Below are 23,599 nucleotides of genomic sequence, written 5' to 3' on the forward strand. Positions count from 1 at the left end.
CTGTCTCTTTTTTTTGTAATATATTTGATTATTGTTTAAATAAATTAAATTGTATTCAATTTAAGTCTCAAAACACTCTTTACTTCTTTAAAAGTCCAATGTTTCGGCCATCCTCAAGGGCAATCTTAAATACACATTTAAATTCACATCAATGATTTAAAAACGTTTTGCAGGCTATTTGGCCCAGATCATCAATTTCAGTCAAAATTCCCTTATTTTGGCACTCTTCACAATAATATCAAATCAATTTAAATTTTATTGATTTAAATTTTATTTTTTTAAATTATTGATGTGACTATAAATTAGTATATAAGATTGTCATTGATGATGGCCGAAACGTTGGACTTTAAAAGAAACAATTTTTATTTAAACAATTAACAAAATTAAAAACAAAAAATGACAATATCCTTTTCTTGTTCTACTGTAAAGCTATAGGAGCAGGTAAACATTACTTAGTATAAGTTCATAGGAAAAATTATCAACGGTTTTTGTCTACATTAAAATAATTAAATATTACATCTTTTTTACTCCGATATTGGTACTAAAGTAATGAGAAAAATGATAATGCAGTAGAGGGTAAATATTAAAGTAAATAATTCGATTTGTTCAGTGGTTAAACCCGAACATGACATACAAACCAGATTTTTAAAGTTAGAATTTCTTTTGAGCTATGCGTTCGAGAACTAAAGTTTTTACTAAATCTAATTTAAGATTCAAAGCAAAAGTGTTTGGAAACACGGATTATACCACTGAGGCAAGCCAATAAAGTATACAGACCTAGCCGTAATCCGATAATACTTCAGTACTGGAGAGATAGGCCAAGCAAGTCTAACATGGTACTGGCATGTAAGTACTATAAACCGATATTATTTATAGTATAGCCCAATTTTTTAAACATTTATTATCATAAATATGTCTAATTATTTGATCAAATCAGAAAAATAGAGAATTACAATAAAGTGGTGACAAAGTTTTTTGAGATCTCTCTATAACAGTGGTTACCAAACTTTTTTGTTCTACATCCCCTTTTCCAGGAAAATATTAAATAGCACCCCTTGAGAAATCAATGTAAATTTTTAAATTTTAATAGCAATTAATTGAAAATATTTGTGTATTAATGTTTCTCTCTTTTTCGTAAAATATAGCAAAGAAACATTGAAATTATTAAACTATTTATTGAACTCAGAATAGAGACGGATGAACCTGGTGTGCTTCTACCAATTTAGTAATCCTTAGCTCTATTTTCAACAGTAATATAGTTCACCGTGGCAACTTATAGATATCCATCGCTCCCTAAATCCACCAGTGGCCATCACCGCCCTCCTGAATTGCTGCAGCGCACATCTGAGGGCAGTGGCGCCCACTTGGGGAATCACTGCCCTATAAGGAACAATAAAGGAAACTCAGTATATTTAGAAAATATTACTATATTTGTAAATAAATAAAATATTTGTTTCGAAATCTAGATGACAACTGTAAAGGTGTTGCAAATATTTTTTCAACTATTTAATCTCATTTGAATCATTACAAAGTTTTCCTTTTTTAGTAAAATATAACAAAGTTTTAGCATTCATAATACAAATAATTCTATTTTCATTTTGTCAATAAATATCTTAGACATCGTTTTCACATTTATTATTTTCTTCTCCTTCCAAACTTTTATGTGGTGAAAATAATACATAATGAACTAGATAAACAATAAATTATAGTTTAACTAGATAAAATAAAATAAAAATGACATATTTCATTAAACAGTTAACCTAAAAATATCGTAAATAATCTTCATAATGTAATCAATATCGTAAATCTCGTGAAGATTTAGCTTCTGTTATGAAACGATGTAACAAAATAAAGTAAATAGAAACGCAATCTGATATATTTGTATAATAAATAATAAAATTTCTTAGGAGTTTATAAAAAAAACAACTTTTTTTTATAATAATTATCGAATCATGTGTTGAACATGACTTAGAAAGGTAATTTTATCTAAGATAATAACATGACCGAAACATAACTTCAAGACGTAAATGAGACGTCTTAGTGATTTATTAGTTATTAAAATTAATATTTACTTGAAAAAAATAAAAAAAACTTTTTTAATATATTATTAATTTTCTCATTTATTGGGAGGGGCAGCTCCTGCTCCCCTCCTGCCCCCCCCTCCTTGCTGGCCACGCCCATGTTTATTACTGATAAAAAATACAAAATCCTGAAAAATTACTTGAGATATATATTCGTGTAATTCTATATTACTCTGATTATCCTACAAGAGTTGGTTTTGATGTATATAAAAAACATCTTCCTTATTTCTTATTATAGTACTTCGATAATTCATATGTGAAGCATAACAACATTTGCTATTTACATTTTAAATTGTTTTTTATTTTAATAAAATAATAAATACATATTTAAAAAAAAAATTAAACAGTAAATTAACAACATAATGTGTTGATTTACAATAAAATACCATAATAAATAATAAATCTGAAACGGTTTATTTTCTGATTGTCATTTTTTCCCCCAAATGTGACCTAAGCAAATATTAATAAATCTTTTACAAGCAAAATTAACAATATAGTCAAACTATTAACAATATCAAACAAACAATTACGCTAAACTAAGTTAGAAGAAGCTGAAACACAATGCCTAGGAACTTTTTATACTTTCAGAAGAAACATAAAATGTAAAGAATGATAAAACCTTTTCTTTTATTAAGAATATCACTAACCAATCAATTTATTTTAACTATTGGGTATTCCTTTAATTTTTTTTACTTCATTCCATAATTACGGAGGATGCTTGTTATTTTGTTTTATATAACTTTACTGTAATTAATATCAATAACGATAAAACATTTGTTATTATTATTCAAATAGTGTTGTATTGTAAATCCTTTAATACATTGTTTGTGAAAAATTCAATTTTGATCCCAAATTAATTACATTGCACTCTCGATAATCCTAATCTCGTTAATCCGGACCATTACCTGATCCGAACCATCCTCCCCCAGAAAAAAAAGAAGACGCATTTATATAAGTAGTATATACAAACACATTCAATAAACCGGAATCACAAATACCTTAGGTGTTGATACTTATATAATCCAGTAAAAAATACCAACTTCTTTTGTTTGAAATAAAATCCAAGTTATGTCTTAAAGCGAGATTTTTTCTCAATTTTAATTTTTTTTTTTTTAATAATTTATTTATTGTTATTTACAAATGTATAAAAACATATACAACACGTACATTTGTTGTAAGTGAAATAATAACATGATACAAACATGTAGAGAATCTACCCATTGATAAAACTCGAGGCCATCTTCTTTTCAGACTCTTGGAGGATTATTAGGTAATGAAGGAGAAGCCAGGCTAGAAACGAGTTGGTTTGGGTGGTTGGGGATTTTATCATGGAAGGATTGGTGTCTGGTTCTGGCCAAATCGGCAACATAAGGAACAATGGATGATGGATGATTTAATTTGTGACAAATTACGATGCATTAAGGATTTTAGACTGTATGGATTGGATTCGGGAGGAATTCAACTCCGTATGTCCAGATACTATAATAGTGATGTAGATCAGTATTTTGTAATGGATTGGCAATTTAGACAGTTTGTCTAGTAAATGTATTACAAAATATTCGGAATCGACGAGCAGTTTCCTGTGCTTTCAGTCTTGTATGACAATTTCTTTATCAGCAGATATAATTAACCTCTTTATCAAATAATTTGTTAGTGGGAAAGTGTATTGTTGATAACCCGTTTTTTTAAATTTATAAAGTGACTTTTATCCGTCCGATAATCCGGTGTTTTCACTAATTGGAACCACCTCGGTTTTAGTTCGAATTAGCGAGAGTCTATTTTATTATCATCTTTAAAGATCTCAAATTGATTAGCAAACAAGCTTTAGCTTAAAAAATAAATAAATCATATCCCAGAATGGCAAATCGGAGTTCCACAGACACCATGTAAATATTGTATTTACAGGAGAACCCTGGTTGCATAAACAACTACAATATTATTTTAACTCAACAAAGCAAAACTTATGCTGTTCAATTGTTAATTAATCTATTATTATGTTAAATCAAGTTGAATGAAGTAAATTACATGATTAAAGTTAAGTATGAAAGTGATCTTTAAGTTTTTAATAGTAGCCACAAATTCTATCATTTTTTGTTTTGTTTTTGTTTTACTGAAATTAGTGATTTCTCAACGAGGGCCAGTCAAGTGAGGCTCCAAATTACTTTAGATTAACAATGTTTTTTCTTTATCTAGGTTATGTAATTATTTTATTATTATTTAGTTTATCTATTTGTATATGTTTATTCGTATTGTAAGCACATAAATTGCTAATTTATGTCATCAATATTTTATTAATTTTTTTAAATCTCTTTTCTATTTATTTCTATAGTATGCACCAATTCCTCTTGATTAATGCCGCCTAAATAAAAAAAAAAAAATATATATATATCTGAAAATTCCAGATTAAATATACGGAATGTTACTACACCCGATTAAATATAAGATATAAAAATATAATTAATGTCAAGTTCTCTGAAAAACCTGGCTTCATTAAAAAACGTGAAGATAATAGTTCATATATCACTTTATACATAAAGTTTTTGGAGATACTAAACAATAGTTTTTAAATTATCTCAAAAATGTATTAAAAAATTCACAAGCTTAATCAATTTTTACTATCTGAATTGATAACTAATCCATTTTGAAAGTCCTGCAGTACACAAGAGTGGCACTTTTTCAATGCCTTTGCTTCATTTTTTTTTTATGTCCTCGAGTATCCTTTCTCTTTGACCTTAACTGTGATCACCAAGATATCTCGGAAAATACTGCAAGCGTGAGCTGGAAAATGCATTTGTAATCTTATTTTACATAATCGTTCGTTGTTTTTTAAAGCATGTTTACAAAGTAGCGGGACTTTCTTTTAATAGTTAGAAATTCCGCAAATCTCACATAAAGCAAAGTACACCTTTTGAAAATATTAATTTTAAAGTTACAAATAATTGATATGAGATTAGTGAAATAACAAGATACGACAGAGAAATTGATTTGGGGCATTACAACGATTTATTTTTTAGTAATATTGTGAAGAGCAGTTACTTTACTTACTACTCTATTACGAATTCAACTCACTATTACTAATTTACTTTCAACTTCCAAGAAATCGTTGCATCTTGCGAAGTGGGGGAAATCCAGCAATCAAATCTTAGTTCTTATGACTTATTTGTTTACTCATTAGTCATGAAAGAATTTTTATTATGGTTTTAAATTTTGTTAGCATATTCCAGAATGATTGAAAACGAAAATGTTTGCTCTCAGAAATTGAGTAATTGGAGTTGTCGAAGGTTATTTTTTTTTTTTTGTTATCAGAAAAACAATTACGTATGATAGGTTAGGTTTTTAAAGTTAAAGATTAAAAAATTGTTGATTGATGTGAATACAAACGTATTTATCCGTTTTATTAGCCGGTTCGATTAAGATATCAGCAAAAATGTAATTGCTATAAAGTTGCAATAGGGTCTTTCAGTAAGTTGACCGAAGTAATCTAGCTGGAGTCCCAAAAAAAAAAAAAAAAACTATCTTACTCTACTCGCTCTGAAGATTAATGTTACAAAAGTATCGACTATTGTCTATCGCTGGAAGGAAGTAGAAGTTATAAGTTGATGCTGGAGGTAATTTAATAGGGTCATGATGTCGTCTTTTCAACAAAACATTGAGTCTTATTTTTTATTTTGAATTAAAGGGAATTTTTCACTTCCATTATTTTCTTTATAATTCCATTTCCTCTCATGGTCCGATTTTTCACCATCTTCCAAACTTTTTTTTTAAATTTTATTTCCATTATCTTTATTAAAAAAAAAAACCGATGTTTCTTTTATTTTTTTAAAAGATTAATAGAAAGCCGTATGATGGATTGTAGGAAGATAGTCCGGGTGGCAGTAATAGTAAAGATGAACTGTTTATTGGTAACCAACGTTTCGGCCCACTTTGCAGGGCTTCATCGAGGCTAAATGGGGATGAAGATAGAAATACAAATGTTTTAATTATGATAAAACTGTATACACAAATAGACCTTACTTAAAAGTAAGGTTATTAAACACCGGAACAAACATAAAAATTATAAAGATAGTCCGGGTGGTGATCAATAAAGGTACAAAATTGTAAAAATTGACTATTTATTGGTAACCATTTTACATAAGAAATACTATCACTCCTTTCTTTTTTTTTGTTAATATTCTATCCACTAATATTTATATATTTTTAGCTTACTTCTTTCTATTTGTGTATACATTATTATCATAATTAAAACATTTGTATTTCTATCTTCATCCCCATTTAGCCTCGATGAAGCCCTGCAAAGTGGGCCGAAACGTTCGTTACCAATAAACAGTTGATCTTTACTATTACTGCTACCCGGACTATCTTCCTACAATCCATCATACGGCTATCTATTAATCTTTAAAAAAAAATAAAAGAAACATCGGTTGTAAAAAAATAGAGATTTATTCAATTTTATCAAATAATCAAACAAAGAAATGTCCGATTATAATATTTTACACTTCTACTTGATCTTATTTTTTTTTTTTTTATGGGAATTTGTGATAAAAATATAAATAAAAAAATAGCCCACAATCACCTTGGAATAGGTCCACGCATTTGGCATTTATTGCTAATCGAAAACAATTCTTAGTAATCAAAGTCACTAAGTCGGTAACCACATGCTTGTGTGTTCTAGATATTGAAATATGATAAACAAAATTGTATTGTCTATTATTTTTTTCTTTTGATTTAAACTATTTATATCATAAAAGCAACCAAAATGAAAAGAACTGTAGTAAATTTCGGCATAGAAGATAGTTAATGACAAGAAATCATAGAAATTTACTTGAAGAGTATAAAAATACTAAATAACCTTTAAATTCATATTTCGTTCAAGTACATTAATTGGACACTTGTTAATTTAATTATTTAGATATGTAATGTTTATATAAATAAATATTTTACTGAGTTAAATTATGCAATCCTATACTCGAGTTAACTATTGGTACTGAAGTTAGGGAATATTATCATGAAGAGCGCGATTATCTATTTGTTGGCAGTTCTGGAACAATACTAACTAGCCTGAATGTGTGAATGCACCAATAGGACTTGCCCAAACTCCTTTCGATATGTGGCCAAAAATCGAACGAGCATACCGGTCACAAATTCAGGCTAACTCACCCACGCGTTAACACACGTAGGGATTTTCCATAGCTTGGCAAATGTGCAAAGACACTTGATAATGAGGTTTTATACACAAATGTTGTTTGTATACATTGAGCATGTGTTGCTTCGATCTAAGAATGATACTGAAATATAATTAATTTAACTGTTATAGCTGTTCCCGAATCCAAGCTCGGATGTTAGTATTCCAGCATATAAACCAATTAACAAACCCACTCCTATAATTATAAAAACTTTTAAAAATAAAGTCATAATGACAAATATACAATCTGCGTATGCTAATTATGGAATCAGGCCCCCTATAGCTATATTAAACGAGGGCAGGCTGAGAATCAGATGTTGGCGTAGGCCCCACAGCGAGGCACACATGGGCCCAGTCTGACCAATACTCCCGTAGTATAGTGACTGAGATTGCGCTTCTGTCTTAGTGTCCTCAATGGAGATCTGCGAGAATCATTCTGTAGGTATGACCTATGTTTTATCCTCTTCCTCATTGCGCTAACATTTCGCTGAATGTCCTCAAGAGGCCATTCATTAGTCTTAGTTAGAAAAGTTGTTAATTAGCCACATGTTTTTTAAGCAACAGTTGGAATCTGCTATTAAGGTTAATAATTAAAAAATGAGACAAGGGAATTCCATTATTTCCAAATTTGAACTAAATATTCAGACATTAACATTATTATTTTCTATCTGTTAGGCGTTATTTTTTATCACTACTTCCTAAACAGCTGTGCTCCGCTTATACACCTATGTTAAGTTTTAATTATACAGATATTTTTCATACACATATGATGACTAAGTCTATGGCCATATGATTAATATCTGAAATTTAAATATAAAACCAAATAACCTATCACTAAAAAATTAAAAAAAAAAAATTATAGAAAGCTATTTTAGTTTGATGAACATATGTTTTAACTGGAGAACGCTGGCTTAAACTGTCATACGTAACCTAGAAGCCATATGATCTCATAACATTCAGATTGCCATGGATAGTGCAGTTTTCGCATAAGCAAAACGATGGAAAATGCAAAACAAAATATTTATAAATTTATTCCATCTTGTTTAAGGTAAAACATGAGAATGAGACTACAGCAAATAACAGCTGCACAAATATAATTAAATAAAATGACAACGTAAATAGTAAAAAACTAATATTATTTATTCCCTTAAAATACAAAGTGAACTATAAAATTAAAGTTTCTAGAAACATGATCACGTTAACGAAAGACGGCAATGACGAATCACGTTTCCCATTTTTTTTCCATTTTACTCTCCGATTTTATTTGCAAAAATTGTCATTATTTGAACATAGTGTTGTCACGACAACGTTTATTGACACGTAATTGCCATTTTTATCACAAGATTAGTTTAAAGTCCAATTAAATTAGAAAAAAAAAACCAAACACGAAACATGATTCCTTTATTTATAGTACAATGTTTAGTAGTTGTTTTACGTCGGATTCGGGAGGGATGGAGTTATATGCGCTAAAAGCCATGAGTTTTATCAAATTCTTGCTTATATCTCGAACTACTGGATTTTAAGAAAAAAAATTGTACATTAAATTTCTTACATAAGTGGTCATATAAAATTTTATTCTAAACCATATATTTTATGAAATATGGACGGGGCAAATTAAATGCCTAATTCTAACTTTTAAAAAATAAAATAGTGATCTTTTTGTAAATATTACCCTTCGGAGGATAATGTGTAAGAATTGTTTATTTTGTTAGTTTTTCATCTCGAAAATTATCGGGTTTGGTGAAATCTATATTTATATAAAATTAAAATACATCATATTACCTAAAAAAGTAATTTAAGAAAAATAAACAACGTTCTGTGAAGAAATGAGTTGGCATTTAAAATAGTTTTCAATGCAAAAACCATTACTTTTTCTTAAAATATCGCATAACACCTTCATGATCTCATGTTAAAAAAACAAAAAAGTAGCATTTTTATGAACTACATGCATTATTTCACAGATTATCACAACTTCAAATTAATCATGTATTGTGGTTAATGTCAAGTTATATCCCTAACATAGATATAAATAAGATTATTGGCTATATTAGAGATAGTTAAAAGATAGGGTAAATCAACTACAACCTGGTTGTGGTTGACAGATTTCAAACCACAAACTACCCTCACCGCTCACATTAACCTAGTTTTAACGTTTGGTGGTTGCTGCTTTCAAAGCTCCCTCATCAATTGTGCATATACTTTTACAACACTCCAATTGCTTTTATAAATTGTGGGAAATAACAATTGGTAATTTTACCCTGCGAATTGAGCATTTTGATGATCACTTAAAAAAAAAAAATCAGTTTACTCTAAGGAAATTATTAATATGTAATTTGAACAAACAATGTAACATGCGGCCTGTAAACCATTTTCTTCAATTTTTCTATTATTATTTTATAGACTGAATCTTAAGTCAATATGACCGATAACTCCTTACAGTCCGAGAGCCCATGCAGAAAATCGGTACTCATTTTGCACAAAGTTTCGTTTTTTTCAAACACGTTTTGAAGAAGAGTAAAAATATATAACTAGCGCTAAAAAACCATTAGAATAAAAATTAATTGAAAATAATTCAATTGTTACCTAAACTACACAACAGGTATAGTAAATGAAATTGAACTTTACTTGAATGTGTTTAATAGTAGGTATTAAACACTTTCAAGTAGTGTTAGTACCTACTATTAAACACATTCAAGTAAATTCCACCGGGATTCCATTTTATTCAAGAAAAAACTATAATTTCGCTTACATTTCATGTTCTCAGTAATCATTAAGATTATTAATATTATTAAAGTATTATTTTACAAAAACCTACATATTTTTCCAAATAAACTTGAGTTCTAATAGACATGTGTAAATCTAATAGTTTCTGAGATATAGAAACAATAACCATGATTTTTTTAAAAGTGTACAGACATATTCATATTGATCGGACAAATTGATTTTTATGTAGAAATAAATACATAGGTAATATAATAATATATAAATTTTAAAAAAAAGAATTCTTACGAGTAACAATAAAGTCAGACGGAAGAATAAAGCACTAGAGGCGGAGTGGAATAAAAAGTTAAAAACAATATTACTCAACGTTCATTATAACGAGCTTATTCTAGGGGTACTTCTAAATACTTACACCAAACTATGGTTAATTCTATTCTAAGAATATTCGTCACTTGTGTTTACTAGTTTTTTTTTTAGGTTCAGGTTTACCCTTGTTATGTTATTCAGTACATTGCTTTACCTCGTCATTTATAAATTAAGTAATGAAAAAAATATTAAAATGAATAAATACATTTTTAGTTTTAAATTCTCTGAAAGGAAAATTAAAATTTGGTCAAAAAGAATAGAACGTGCAGTTTTGTTCATATAAAACCGTTCTCCACTTATTGTATTATTACTAATTTGGAACATCGATATTACTGATCTATTTCTTTTCGATAGAAAGACATTCTACTGATTAGCGTACGAATAATTGTATATTTGAAAAATTTCATAACATTGATTTTTTAGAATACTTTTTGGATAATTTAATTTCTTTTCCTGTTTTTACTCCACGAGAACCTAGTCTGTTATAATTGTAAATGATAAAACGTTTATATTATTACCTATGTCGAGAGCAATATCATTTTTTTACATTTTATTGATATCCATCCAGTCCGGACTCACCTATAAAAAAAAAAATATAAATAAATGAATTTAAAAAATAAAATCAATTAATGTAAACCAACACAATATTGTAGTTATATAAAAATAACAATAACAAAAGATTAGGATTATAAAACAATAATAAATTGGGAAATCACTTAAATAATATGAAAGACATAATAGAAAAAAAATGTTTATGATTGTGATTGAAAAGGGGTTTATATTGGAGAAGTCTCCAAAGAATTAAGGACTAGAGTTGAATAACTTATTGGGTATTGAAATAATATAAACACAACAACACTGGCCCAACATTGCATAAAACTAAAACTTTGTTTTGATTTTTAATATCCCCAAATATTATAAACTGTAAATCTGCTATATGCATAACAAAAAACATAAAACATGTGATCACTTTTAAAACAGATACAAATAATTTAAGTTCACACTACACAAATATTATAAGTAAATAGCAAACCAACCAGCTAATATTATGTCATATAATGATAATTTTGAATGAAGAAATGTCAGAGTTATAATCGCAGAACTAAATAAAAATTTTTAACAAATAGTAGTAGTAAATAGTAGTATGGAGGAAGTTTGCCAGTCATAAGCCTTATCAGATTAACATTAGAAATAATTTAACACCGAAGTTTAAGAAACTTTTAAAATTTTAAACAAGTTATGTGTACGTTAAAAAGATTGACAACAATAGATGTTATTGTATTTTATGTGTTGACAGTATAATATCATATATCAAATTATATTTAAAAAAAGATTAATAATAAGGATTTAAATTTTGCTGTACAAATAATTAATAATTATTGTTATGTTATTTGCATTATTAAAATTTGGTTGTTATGAATTGATACAGATAATGTGAAATTTTTAAAATAATACAAACATTTTAATCCAAGATTTTTTCACTTCAACTAATTAAAATAAAATATAAACTTCATAAAATCCATCACTCAAATATTTAGCTCAAGAGTTTTCATAAATATATATTTTACATTCTCTACATCTTAGCTGACGTGTACTTACTCATCAAATTAAAAAGGAATTTACTGCTAATAGTCTAATAATCCTGTTATTAATCAAGCTCATCATTTTAATGCAGCCTCAGACATTGACGTATATGTTTTGACGGCAAGTAAGAACAGTTGAACGTGAAATTAGGCATGAAGACGTTTATCTCAAACAGAAAAAGGCATTTTATGGTATCACTTTCAAAACACGAATCTGAACAATTCGTGGTCCGCTAATTTTTTTCTAAGGAGAAAAACTAGGGTTAAATCAGGCACATTAGAATAATATATTATAAAGTAAATAAATATCTGTTGACTATGTGAGCTAAAACACGGAATTGTATCACAGGGTATTTTTAATTGCTAACCCCCCAACTGGTTACTGAGTGACCATCTTATTTAAATTTTGAATGATCCGATCTCAGAATTTTCTCTGTAATCCATTCATTCATGATTTTACTGTCGTTAATTACTTGAATTAATCAGCTGACTTTATCAATAATCTCTTATGTTGTCGGCATGATCCATGTTCTTCTTGATCTTGAATATTCGTCTGAGGAAAATACCAATTGTAGAAGAAGTAGGGGTATAGATCCGGAGTGAGTAAATCGATTCCTGAATTATAGTTACAAATAATAAACATAAATAAACTGTTTAATACTTCGCTGAGAAAATATTAAATAGCAGATAAGAAAATTAAAAAAAAAATACTGTGTATCATTATTTGCTAATTCATATAAAAACTGCTACATTTATCTCAATTTTATACACAAATAGTTTATTAAATTACATATTTACATTATAACCTTCTATAGGTTTATTTAAACATTGATCATGTGTTAGCATTATATGTGCACGTTTCTGTTGATATACTCAACTCGTGTAGTGTTCTATGTTAAATTCGAAAAAAAAAATGGGCTTTGACATTAATTTGAAAGAAGTTATGAACATCCGAAGGCGGTAACTTGAACATAATGAACAAAATACCACTTCAAACATATCACTCTTTGATACCTGTGCGTGTGAACTTGTTAGGAATCATATACTTGCTAACCGAAGAAGGAACGAGGTGATAATTTACATTTCATAAATTACAATTGATATTTTATTATTAGGATGAAAGTTAAAATTGTCATTCTCATTGTCTTTGAAGGTCAGCCGTATTTTGCTTTGAAATTTCGCAGACCAAAATTAATGATATTGACTAACAAAAGATCACTGTTTACTAGATCTTTTGAGTATTGGTTTAGAGTAACTTAAATTGATGTAATCTTTAGAACTCCAAAACTTTACTTAAATTTGTCTATACAACTCAAAATTTAAAATACAGGATTATTTAGAGATTTTTCTAGAATTTTGTGTAAGATAATATCATTCTTATAAATGAGCCGTTGCAAGTAAAATCGGTGTAAGAATTCTCATCAAAACTAATTTTGTAAAAAAGAAAATTTTTTTGTTAAATATTTAATTAATTACCGAGTACTTTGATTTCAATTTTTTTTTTCAATAATTGGATATGCTTATGAAAGACTACTTTCAAAAGAAACTGTCATTTCTTACTAAAGACTTTATAGAGCTACTCTAAAGTTTTCAAAACTTCAGGTTTGACTTGCACCACTTTTTCAATCAACGGCTCGCATATGCTTGTATCCAATCTCACATTTCAACAAATATTGATCGTTTTCATCACTTTTAAATTGAATATTTGCTAACCTAATTTTTCTTCAGGCTCTGCATTGTAATTGTTTATGTTTTGGCTACTAATGAATTTCCATTATTATTTCTCTTTTAAAAGTCACATATTCAATTGAAGGGCCCAAATATAGGTTATATGAAATTAAAAAAGTAATTATTTTATCAGTGTGTCGACATGACGACAGAATAAGAACGGCAAAAAGGACTAACTACAGCCAAACTCGTGTTGGAACATATCTTACGTTTATGCTGTTCCTTTCATCACTCTCCACTGCCTTACTTGACTTTCTATATTAATATTAAAGACATCATAAAAAAATTAAAAATTTTAAAATCTGTACCTCTACAACCCATGCAGGGTCTGGAGTTCAGTACTTTGTAAGGAAGTACTGTTACTAGACCAACGGTTATGCAAGGAGGTGATTTGGGAAGAATCACGCTTAACCACCAGATTTTTACCCAGTTAAGGATACCCAATTTATGAGGCTGGGTGGACCCCAGGAAGGCTCCAGAACCCACAGGGTTGACTCACGGATAAAGAGTTACAGAAAACAATTTTCTGCCCTACAGGAGTCGAATCCGGTTCCTTGGAGTAGCATAGAATAAATATTTCAATACCTCAAAATAAAATTGAGGGTGAAAAGTAACAATGAGGGATACAATTCTGCCATTTCTTTTTTAAACGTTAAAGTAGTATATAGAATTGTAAGTATTTTTTTAAATTAAACATTTATGTAATGTAGTAAGAAAAATACGTATCCCAATATTTTGAACATTGTACCTAGAAACGAGAGAAATACAGTAATAAAACATTGCCATAAGGACTAATATACAAAGTAGTTTTAGAAATTAATTAACGTTCATCTGAACAATTAATGTTAGCACTAGTTGATACGATGAACCTTATGAAATTTCTAAAATTACCTAGTACTATAGCTCTTATCAATATACCAATATATAAAGCACTAGTTAATAAGAATGTTTTTTGTAATTTGCAGTATACTTGAAGAAGGGTTTATTGCACCGAAACGTTGTATTTTGAAGTATTAAATTTCTAATAAAGAATAATACAATATAAAGAATATTTGATAATATATTTGTAATTTTTTGGTAGTAAATTCAACCAAAAAAGATTACTTTATAAAGGCCTCTTCTGTTGGCTCCCTCTGTTATTGGGACTCGGGACCGACCTTCACCCTCTATGATAACAGTCAGGGAGTGCGAAATACTCTCCTGACCGCACTGGTACTAATAGGTCATAAATTGCCACCTGACCCTTCAGTGTTGGACTGATAGAACTTGAAATGAAATAAATAAACTTTATATTCCGTGATGAGACATTTGCAAATTTATTCAATAAAAATAAAACGTAAAGAAGACGGGAGGTCTATTGACGGCCGTGGAAGAATCATGACATTGCTTGTTGGTGGTTTTATAACACAATAGAAAGTTTCAAGATATGATGATTGTTTACATTTGGAGTTTTGTATTCCCTTTCTTTAGGGAATTGGAGGAAAAAGTAATTCCGCCAATCTGGGACAAAACGTGAAACTACGAGACTAGAAAAGCATCCCTCGTTATAGGGTCCTTCATAGGTGGTGCATTGGAGTCCCGACTATTCAAATAGAAACGGGGATCGTAATAGGACTTTCTATACGGCTATCGTGACAGGAAGAGGAGCCCTGGCTAATGGTCAGTGCGACCTCTTGGGGTGTATGGCCAAGAGAAAGTGGCATAGTGACCGTCCTCTTGTCACCTCGGAGTCGGCGCGTGTGATGTCCTTGCACAACCTCCGTCCCAACTTGCCTCCTTCGGTTTGCCAAAACCGATTCCTTGTTTGAGGATCATTAGAATACTGTCCTAAATTGGCAGGCGAGACAATGCTTTAAGAAACATGCGGCAACAGGTGACATGTTGCTGCAGTAGTTGTTTGTTGCAAACATATTCTAGGCTGATAGTTGGAATAAGGGAAAGCAAACAATAATAAAGCTCAAGGACGACAAGCAGACATTAATTATTTTTTAAAAATATATTTTCCAATCGATCTCATCCTTAATCGATGAAACATTACATAGGGTTGTGACTGAAATATTCAATGAAAAGAAAATTATTTGATAAGTAGCCTGGTAATTGTAAGCCCGTGTTACGATTTAGAAAAATAAATATCAGTATTTTCAATTTTAATGATACGACTATGATCATGTCTTAAAAAATAATTATAAAAAAACTATAGTTTCATCTATTTTTGAAAATGAGACTTCTGGGAAGATCTGTACCAAAGTGTTATTTGTTTTGTTTTTAATTTTACTTAATTGTGTTACCGACTACTTTTAGTTCCTTAAGAAGTGCGTTTTGGGATGACAAAGGCCGAAACAAAGGTAGTATCTAAAAAACTTAAATGCGAGAAACTCTAGCCCTTATTCTTAAACGAGTGAGCTATAAGATAATAGTTATTATTAACTTCTATGTCTCAACTTTTGAGAATATTTTCTCGTATAAGTATTTTTTAAACTCATTTTTAACAGGTATGGAACGGTTTTTTTTTGGGGGGGGGAGGGGAAGGGGTTTCATGTTTCAGCTCATAACGATACAGTCCTTTACTTAATTAATTTTAACCCACTAACTATCTACCTAAATTCAGAAAAAATGTGACATTTCTTTTTTTTTCTTCATTCCCTTCATATTCTCCTACTAACCAATTTCTACATTCTATTAAGGAATTGTTAAATTTACAGCTCTCCTCATCTCTTGTTCACTATCCCCCCACTTCTTGTTAATGAAAGTGGCACCCCGGCTGATATCTGTGGGAAAGAGCCTTTTGTTGGAAAATGTTATTGTTTATTTATGTTTGATAATGGGTTCTATTGTTGTACTGTGAGAATGTTATTCGACAGCAAATCCTACGCTAATAGAGATAGTTTTGTTCCTTATGTTAAGGGAAAATATAAATATCCTGTAATTTATCAGCATAGCTATTGAATCTTAACAGTTTAAATGAGAATAAATCTATTATTATCATTTATTAGGGGTTTAGACGAATCAATTGCAACTCTAAATAGGACACTGTAAAACCGCAGTGAGGATGGTTTAAAAAAATAGATCCCAACCAGTGTTCCACGAAAGTCTTGGAGATGGGCCACGGGAGGGTCCGTCAACATATATTTCGATAGGAATCATCGTTAAAACTGTTTTGTTGTTTATGCTGATGTTTTAGTGCCAAGTTAATTTTTGATATATTAACAGGTAAAAGCACTATTAAAGTACCTCATAATTTACTTTAGCAACCTAAATTCCAAATATTTTCTTAGGCGAGGATCACCTTTTATTCTGAGTCAAGAGTAGGGGTGGTTCAATTCTGTTTTGGTAGTCCACAGCCTTGCAGTGAATCAGTACATTCCAGTGATATTTTCTGGATGAGCACATTGTGCCATTTCTCACTCTGCCTTATCTATAAATGTCCTCTGTCCTTTCATCAGTACCTATAACGAACTGGCTACCCCTTCTCAACCGTTAGCGAATACCTTACCCACTGGGGTTTCCTCCTGCGTGGATTTACGGCGAATACCCATAAAACTACCCAATCATCCTGTAAATCCATCTTCTATCCAGCTTACCTTACCTATACGAATGAAAGTGGAGGCCTCCTGATGTAGAGTTCATCTCCTCTTAAATTGGTGCCAGGTTTAATTATACACACCTACATCGACATTAACAACATTATCTTAAGAAAACAAGTTTTCTAAAGATGTTTTCAATAATTTATGAATCCAGCGTTAAACTGCCAAAAGCTTGAATCCATCATTTGCCATATTCTAAAATATTTTAACATACATATTAACAACAAACACTGGTTTAGCAATGCGTCATAAGTAATTTCTCCAAGAGTGATCACAAAAACTTATCTATTAAAAATGTCGTGTTAAATTTTACAGAGGATCATAATTACCCCTTTCGGTATAATCAATCCAGAAAGTAAACAAAATAAACGAGGTCAAGTGCCCTCTCTGAAAAATTTGTCTGGCGCTTAAACACTCATAAATAATGCATAATAAAAAAGAGTACTATCAAGTTTAAAATTATTGGTAATAATAACTGATAATATTGATAAAGTAATTTTTACAAATATAAAGTATAGAATTGGCGAATTGGCAATAAATATAATATTGGCAAATACAATAATATTTACTAGAACATTGGCAACCCTGTTCAGAAGGGTTTAACTAGAAGCTAAATATTTATTTCAGAATTATCGGTAGTTTTAGTAGAGTTACATTTTTAAATTGCGTGAAACAGTTATCTCTGATTTTAATTTACTTCCAAATTAGGTAAATAAGTAAGGTAGGTACTGTTAATGAGTTTTGCAAAGCAGTCAAATAATAATAGTAACATTTTAATGTAAATGAAAATCAGAGTTCGTTTTATAGTTTGAATCTTTCATTCATGTTTTTGACTTGAGTATGTAAAACAACATGGTTAAAGCTCATTATTGATAACATGTCTGTTTTAGATTTAAGTTTTCAGTATGAGCCCTTTTATAATTATTGAAAACAACATTAATGGTTGTTTTAGAAAGAAAATTATTTAAATTTTTCTTTTTCTTTGTCATATTTAAATTAGTCATTAGAATTATCTAGTTTTCTGAATTAAAGAATAAACTTTGTTTTTCTTTAACAATACAGAAATATGAAATGCATTTCTTGAGACTATGTGAGCAATGCTGGCCTAACACATAACATTGCTTCGACCAAAATTGTATTATGTTTTGAGTAGAAACAAGTATTTGAGTAGGCTGAGTGCTCCTATCAACTAAAATATTTTGAATATGTATGTGATTATGTTTGAAAAGACATAAAAACCCAATAGGGTGCACTATATTAACAAATTGTCGCATTAAACCTAGCAACCAGTTGTTCAAGCTTTTAAGTTTCTGGATTGTTACTTAGAAGGGTGCAATTTAAACTTTTACAATATTATAGAGATACCTTTATTAAATAGAGAATTAGATTTTAAAATTTTATTCAATTTCATAATGTAAAATGGATTTAACAATTGTTTAAGGGAATGTTCTGTGAATTTAATGACTAATAACTTTGTTAAGTACACAGCTTTCAAAAATTAAAGTATGGAGAACTTAGATCTTCATCATTTTAAATATTTAAAAGTTTATTTTTGTTTAATTTATGAATTTATTCCTGTTTGATATTTTTGTTAATAGTAAGTAAAAATATCTGTATTTTTGACCATCCATTGATCATTTGATCAACCTTATTATCTACTTTTGTGTTAAGCTAGTACAAGTAAAGCAAAAACTACTGGAATTTTTTTTATACAGCTTATTTCATTTTTTAAATATGTCCTGACCCAATTATTCAAAAACTTCTTTTTTACACAATCTTTCAATGTTAACCTGAACTATAGATACTTGCTACTTTCAATTCTCAAAATGCTATGCTTACTAATACAGGATTTCCAATGTTACTAATTTACAATTCATTTGTAATACATAATTCAATTGTGTGTATATATTACATTTATATTTAAATCTAACATATTAAGTATGTGTTCCTTGTTCTATGGTATTTTATTATATTTCTGATTAATATCATTTATTTTTTAGTATTCTTAATTGGCATTGGTTATATTGGAGAAATATTCAGGTTGGTAAAAAGCTATTATAAATTATTATAATTTTTTGTCATATTATCCAATTATTCTCAATCACAAATTCTTTTTGTATACTTAATTAATTTATCAACTTAAGGGATCAATTTAAGTTCATTGTTTAATTCACCACCCTACTGTGGCTGTTACGGAATACTGTTTTTGAAGGAATGGGGAGAAACACACCTGCATTACAACTGACTGTTGCATTAAACAAAATTACATCATTTTTTTCATTAATTGTGCAAAAAGCTTGTTTTTTTTGTTCATCCACTGTCCTCTTTTCTGTTCATCTTCTGTCCAGCAGCCTCTCAGGAGTAGCTCCTCTCCAACTGAAGGAGAATTGGTTTAAGCTAAGTACTTCCTTCCAACCGCAAATAAAGGTATGGGTAGTTTTTCTTGGTCATAGAGGAAGATCACCCTCAATCAGGATGTAGAGCCCTATCTCCCTCATCAGCTCTGCCCTCAGTGTCTTATAGGTATTACAAGCAAGTACGACATGCTCAGACTTTTCCGGAACCTGACCACTAGGGCATAAGGGATCGATGTTCCTGCCATTCATTTAGTATTCTTGGAGGATTCTATTCTATCATATATAAGAAACATCGAGAAGGAGGTAGCATGGATTTTTTAAAGGAAACTGATACAATACAAGAAGGACTATAGAAGTTTGTGGATTGATATCTTGTATTCAAGCAGTGGACAGAGGAACACAAGGTAAACAAATCAAGGATCTAGGAACTAGCTTAGGTCTTTGGAACTGTTTAAGGATAGCAATGGATTTTCTGGTACTTTATGAAATAGTATCATTTCAAAATACGTGCCAAAATAAGTTTAACGCCACTTTAATTCAGCATACCAACTGGAACCATGAGAGCTTCTAGGGATTCCCTAGATGAATATATTAAACAAATTCATTAATCTCTTAAGCCTCATCTGTTGCCTACATGGCTATCCACCATAAATGAGGCAGCCATAATTAAAGCAGGGAAAAATGAGGGAGGTAACTAGAAGCTGATGGGTTTTGAGGGGTACAGAATCTCGGAGTCTTAAGAACTGTTTAAGCAATAATTGATTGAATTTGATAGCAATAGATTTTTGGTATGGAATTGAAAGGGTTAGCAATTATGGTGGAGTAGAGGATGGTAAGGAAGGGATGCCTATAAATTAACTAATGAGAATGCCCATAGTTTTTTCAACATTGAGCCTCAGATCATTGTTTGATGTCCATTCATCAATGGTGTCTACATCTTCTTGCAGCTTGCAGGTTGCCTCAAGCTTTTCGGCATTTTAATAAGAGCTTTTAGATATATTTGTAATATTCAGTTTGAGTCGGAATAAGACCACTTTCTTTGCAAGTACTAGTATGTTGACTGCTTCCCATTGGAAACATTTATGCTTAATCTAATTTTATCTTATGTTGTTTTTCTACTTTAATTTTGATATTGACCTTCAAATCGTCATCTTTTTTGTGACTTTCTTTTATTTCGTGGTTAATCTACCATCACATGTGAAATAGATATACAATTGATCAGTACTATAATTCCATAGTAATTTAAGTGGTTTTAAAAATTTATATATATATTTAATTTTTCTTTCTTTTTCTTTTTTCAGGGGATTGCCTACACCAACATTCTGGTTATATAAGTTTTTCTGATACAATGAGTTTGGCCACTGAAGTCATTAAATCCAGAATGGATGTTGCAAACCCCACATCAACAAAACTTATCAAGAAAGAAAGTACCACCACAAAGCAGGGAGATATAAAATCCCAACCAACCTCTGAGCAAATAAGAATTGCACAATTGATAAATACAAAAAAAGAAGATCCTAAATTAAAGGAAAAACTAAAACAGGTGATGGATGCAACTCAAAGAACTATGGAAGAAGCTTATTTGGCATTACATGATAGTGAATTTGATCCGAACAGAGCAGTGAATTTATTATTAGAAGGTGATATGGAAACAGAATGGTCAACATTGTCCAAGAAAAAGAAGACCAGAACTGCAGGAGAGGTGAAACCAATAAAAAATAAAACTGAAAATGTTCAAGAAGCAACACAACAATGTGAATCTTGGGATCCTTCTCTTAATACTAAGCCTTCCATTGGGAACAGGGGATCTAATTCTAGAGGAGGTAGGGGTGGAAGAAATTTCCGTGGTAGAGGAGGTGGATTTCAACAATCTGATTATGCTGACCGTGGGAGGCGCTATAACCGGCATAATATCACTTCCAGTATTAATGAAGAATCAGAAGATACTGGAATTATTCAAAGCAGGACTTTTGAAAGAGTTGTTCCTCCTACCGTAAGGCCTATTGACACATGGGACCCGAAGCGACCTATATCCTCGATGCTCAACCAAAACCGTACCTATGACTGGGATGAAGAAGAATGGACAGGTTCTTTATCAAGCACTTTAGTTTATACTTCTTCTGGATCAAATCAACAGACAAAGCTGAATAGTTCACCAACACACTCATCATTGGAAATCACACAGTCAGTCCTTTATGATGACAGTCTCGTACAGCCAACATTACCAAGTTTACCATCCCCTATTAAAGAACAGATAGCTCCATCAAGAGTTGTGCCTCCAAATAATGCACAAACATCCTTACCCCCACCAATAACAAGCTGCTGCACATCTGTACCTGCAGCTCTTAAGATCAGATCTCCACCACTTGGAGCTAACCCTACAAAACCTCAAAGGGTTGATAAGCCTAAAGAAAACCAAGAAATTACTGTGGATAGAATCCCTTGCAAGCCACCTGGAAGTGTTACAAAATTGCCTTCTAAACCAGTTGAAATGCCCCCCTTTTCTCCGAACAATAGTGTTGGGCTATTGGATATACAGTTTGGATCATTAGATTTGAAAGATAGTTCTATTGATACAAAAACTTTTTCTTTGAAACCGAGTAGTCCCCAAACATCAAAACTAGCTGATAATAGAGTAACTAACTTGAACGAAAGTGATTCTTCCACTCATATTTTTTGTGGAAGTTCTAATGCTGCTGATTCTTTGGCTCCTACATCATCTTTGAGTAAAGAAAATATTTGTCAAGTTTCTGCAAGTCCTCAAAAACCTCAACAAACACCGTTAGCTTATAGTTCCCAATACTTATCTGGCCTAGCTACAACTACAAGTAAAAACACAAGTCCTAGTCAAAATACTTATTCTGTTTCATCTGGTGGAGTGAGTGGAGGGACAAGTAATGTTTGTTCTCAGTACCATTGTAGTAATTATGGGACTCAACCTTCTCAGTCAGTACCTGTGATGCCAAACTTAACCAATTCCTATCAGAATATTTTAGGATCTCAGTCTTATAGCTCAAGCAGTCAAAGCATCTATGGAAGCAATCCCTTACCAACAACTTCATACACTACTCCATATCAAACTTATAGCAACACTACCCAACATAAACCTACAATAATGCCTCTACCTTTCACAGGCTCCAAGGATTTCGAATCCGGAAATCAAAATGTCAGCCTAGGTTTATCCACTAGATCAGCAGCCCCGACTGCTTCATCTATGCTTTCTACTAACCAATCCTTTTCTACTACAAAACCCACATCTGCACCAAAAAATCCTGTTCTCTCAAACATGCCTCCCATTATAGGACATCAGCATCCAATGTTTATAGGGCAAGGTGGTATTCCTTACTTTCAACCTCCTATTTATTATCAGGACTTACAGCTAATGCAACAGCAAAGACTCCCATCGCCAATGAATGCTGCATATTATGAAATTGGATATCCATCATTAACTAGAGATGGTGTTCCTTACAACATGAATGATAGAGGACATCCAAAACAAGAAAATACTCAACCTTTGCCACATGGACATCAAATGATTGGTGGTTGTGCTTCTGGTCATCTAGGTTCAAGCAATGTCTATGGAACTGATACAGAACACTTCATAGATCATGACGAAATTTGTGAAAATGTAAGCGGAAACTTTAGTGATAATTGTGAATCAACTTCGTCTTGTCAGTTAATTCCATCAGGAATGACACTGATAGAAAACAGTTCCAATGATCCTAAAGATATGTGTTCTAAACCAACCAGTGTGACCCAGAAAAAACTAAATGAGTATGACTGAAAATTGGACACATTGTATATATAAAAAGACCTAAACTAAATAAGTGTTTTTCTATGTGCTTGTTTTCACAATTTCTTCTTCAACCATTCCATAGTGGAATCGAGTTAACTTAAATGTGTGCATAACAATTTTTTCCATTATCCACATAAGGGATGTACAAATGTATTTTATTAGAAAAATAAAGCTGTACAAAGATTTTTATCTTTTTGTTTT

The 23,599-nt window shown here is 30.6% G+C and overlaps 1 protein-coding gene and 1 long non-coding RNA gene across 7 annotated transcripts; one reads left to right on the top strand and one right to left on the bottom strand.

Moving 5' to 3' along the window:
- Positions 1–4,653: 4,653 nt before the first annotated feature.
- Positions 4,654–12,357, bottom strand: LOC106687119 (uncharacterized). The gene is made up of 3 exons (XR_010842746.1): positions 11,950–12,357; positions 10,869–10,929; positions 4,654–4,859 (listed from the first exon to the last, which is right to left on the bottom strand). It is a non-coding gene; the product is annotated as an uncharacterized lncRNA (long non-coding RNA).
- LOC106687118 (protein lingerer) lies at positions 7,688–23,587 on the top strand. 6 transcript variants are annotated; one of them, XM_014430827.2, is made up of 3 exons: positions 7,688–7,705; positions 19,246–19,285; positions 20,904–23,587. In XM_014430827.2, exon 3 carries the CDS (start codon positions 20,951–20,953, stop codon positions 23,384–23,386), a length of 2,436 nt encoding a protein of 811 aa, XP_014286313.1. In that variant the 5' UTR covers positions 7,688–7,705; positions 19,246–19,285; positions 20,904–20,950; the 3' UTR covers positions 23,387–23,587. The 6 variants fall into 6 exon arrangements, with proteins under 6 accessions (XP_014286313.1, XP_014286315.1, XP_014286311.1 ...); XM_014430825.2 differs by lacking the exon at positions 7,688–7,705 and adding an exon at positions 12,446–12,532; XM_014430823.2 differs by lacking the exon at positions 7,688–7,705 and adding an exon at positions 12,758–13,002.
- Positions 23,588–23,599: the final 12 nt, after the last annotated feature.

This window comes from Halyomorpha halys, unplaced genomic scaffold (assembly GCF_000696795.3).
Source record: "Halyomorpha halys isolate HHAL.00 unplaced genomic scaffold, Hhal_1.1 Scaffold914.1, whole genome shotgun sequence".
Lineage (NCBI taxonomy): Eukaryota > Metazoa > Arthropoda > Insecta > Hemiptera > Pentatomidae > Halyomorpha > Halyomorpha halys.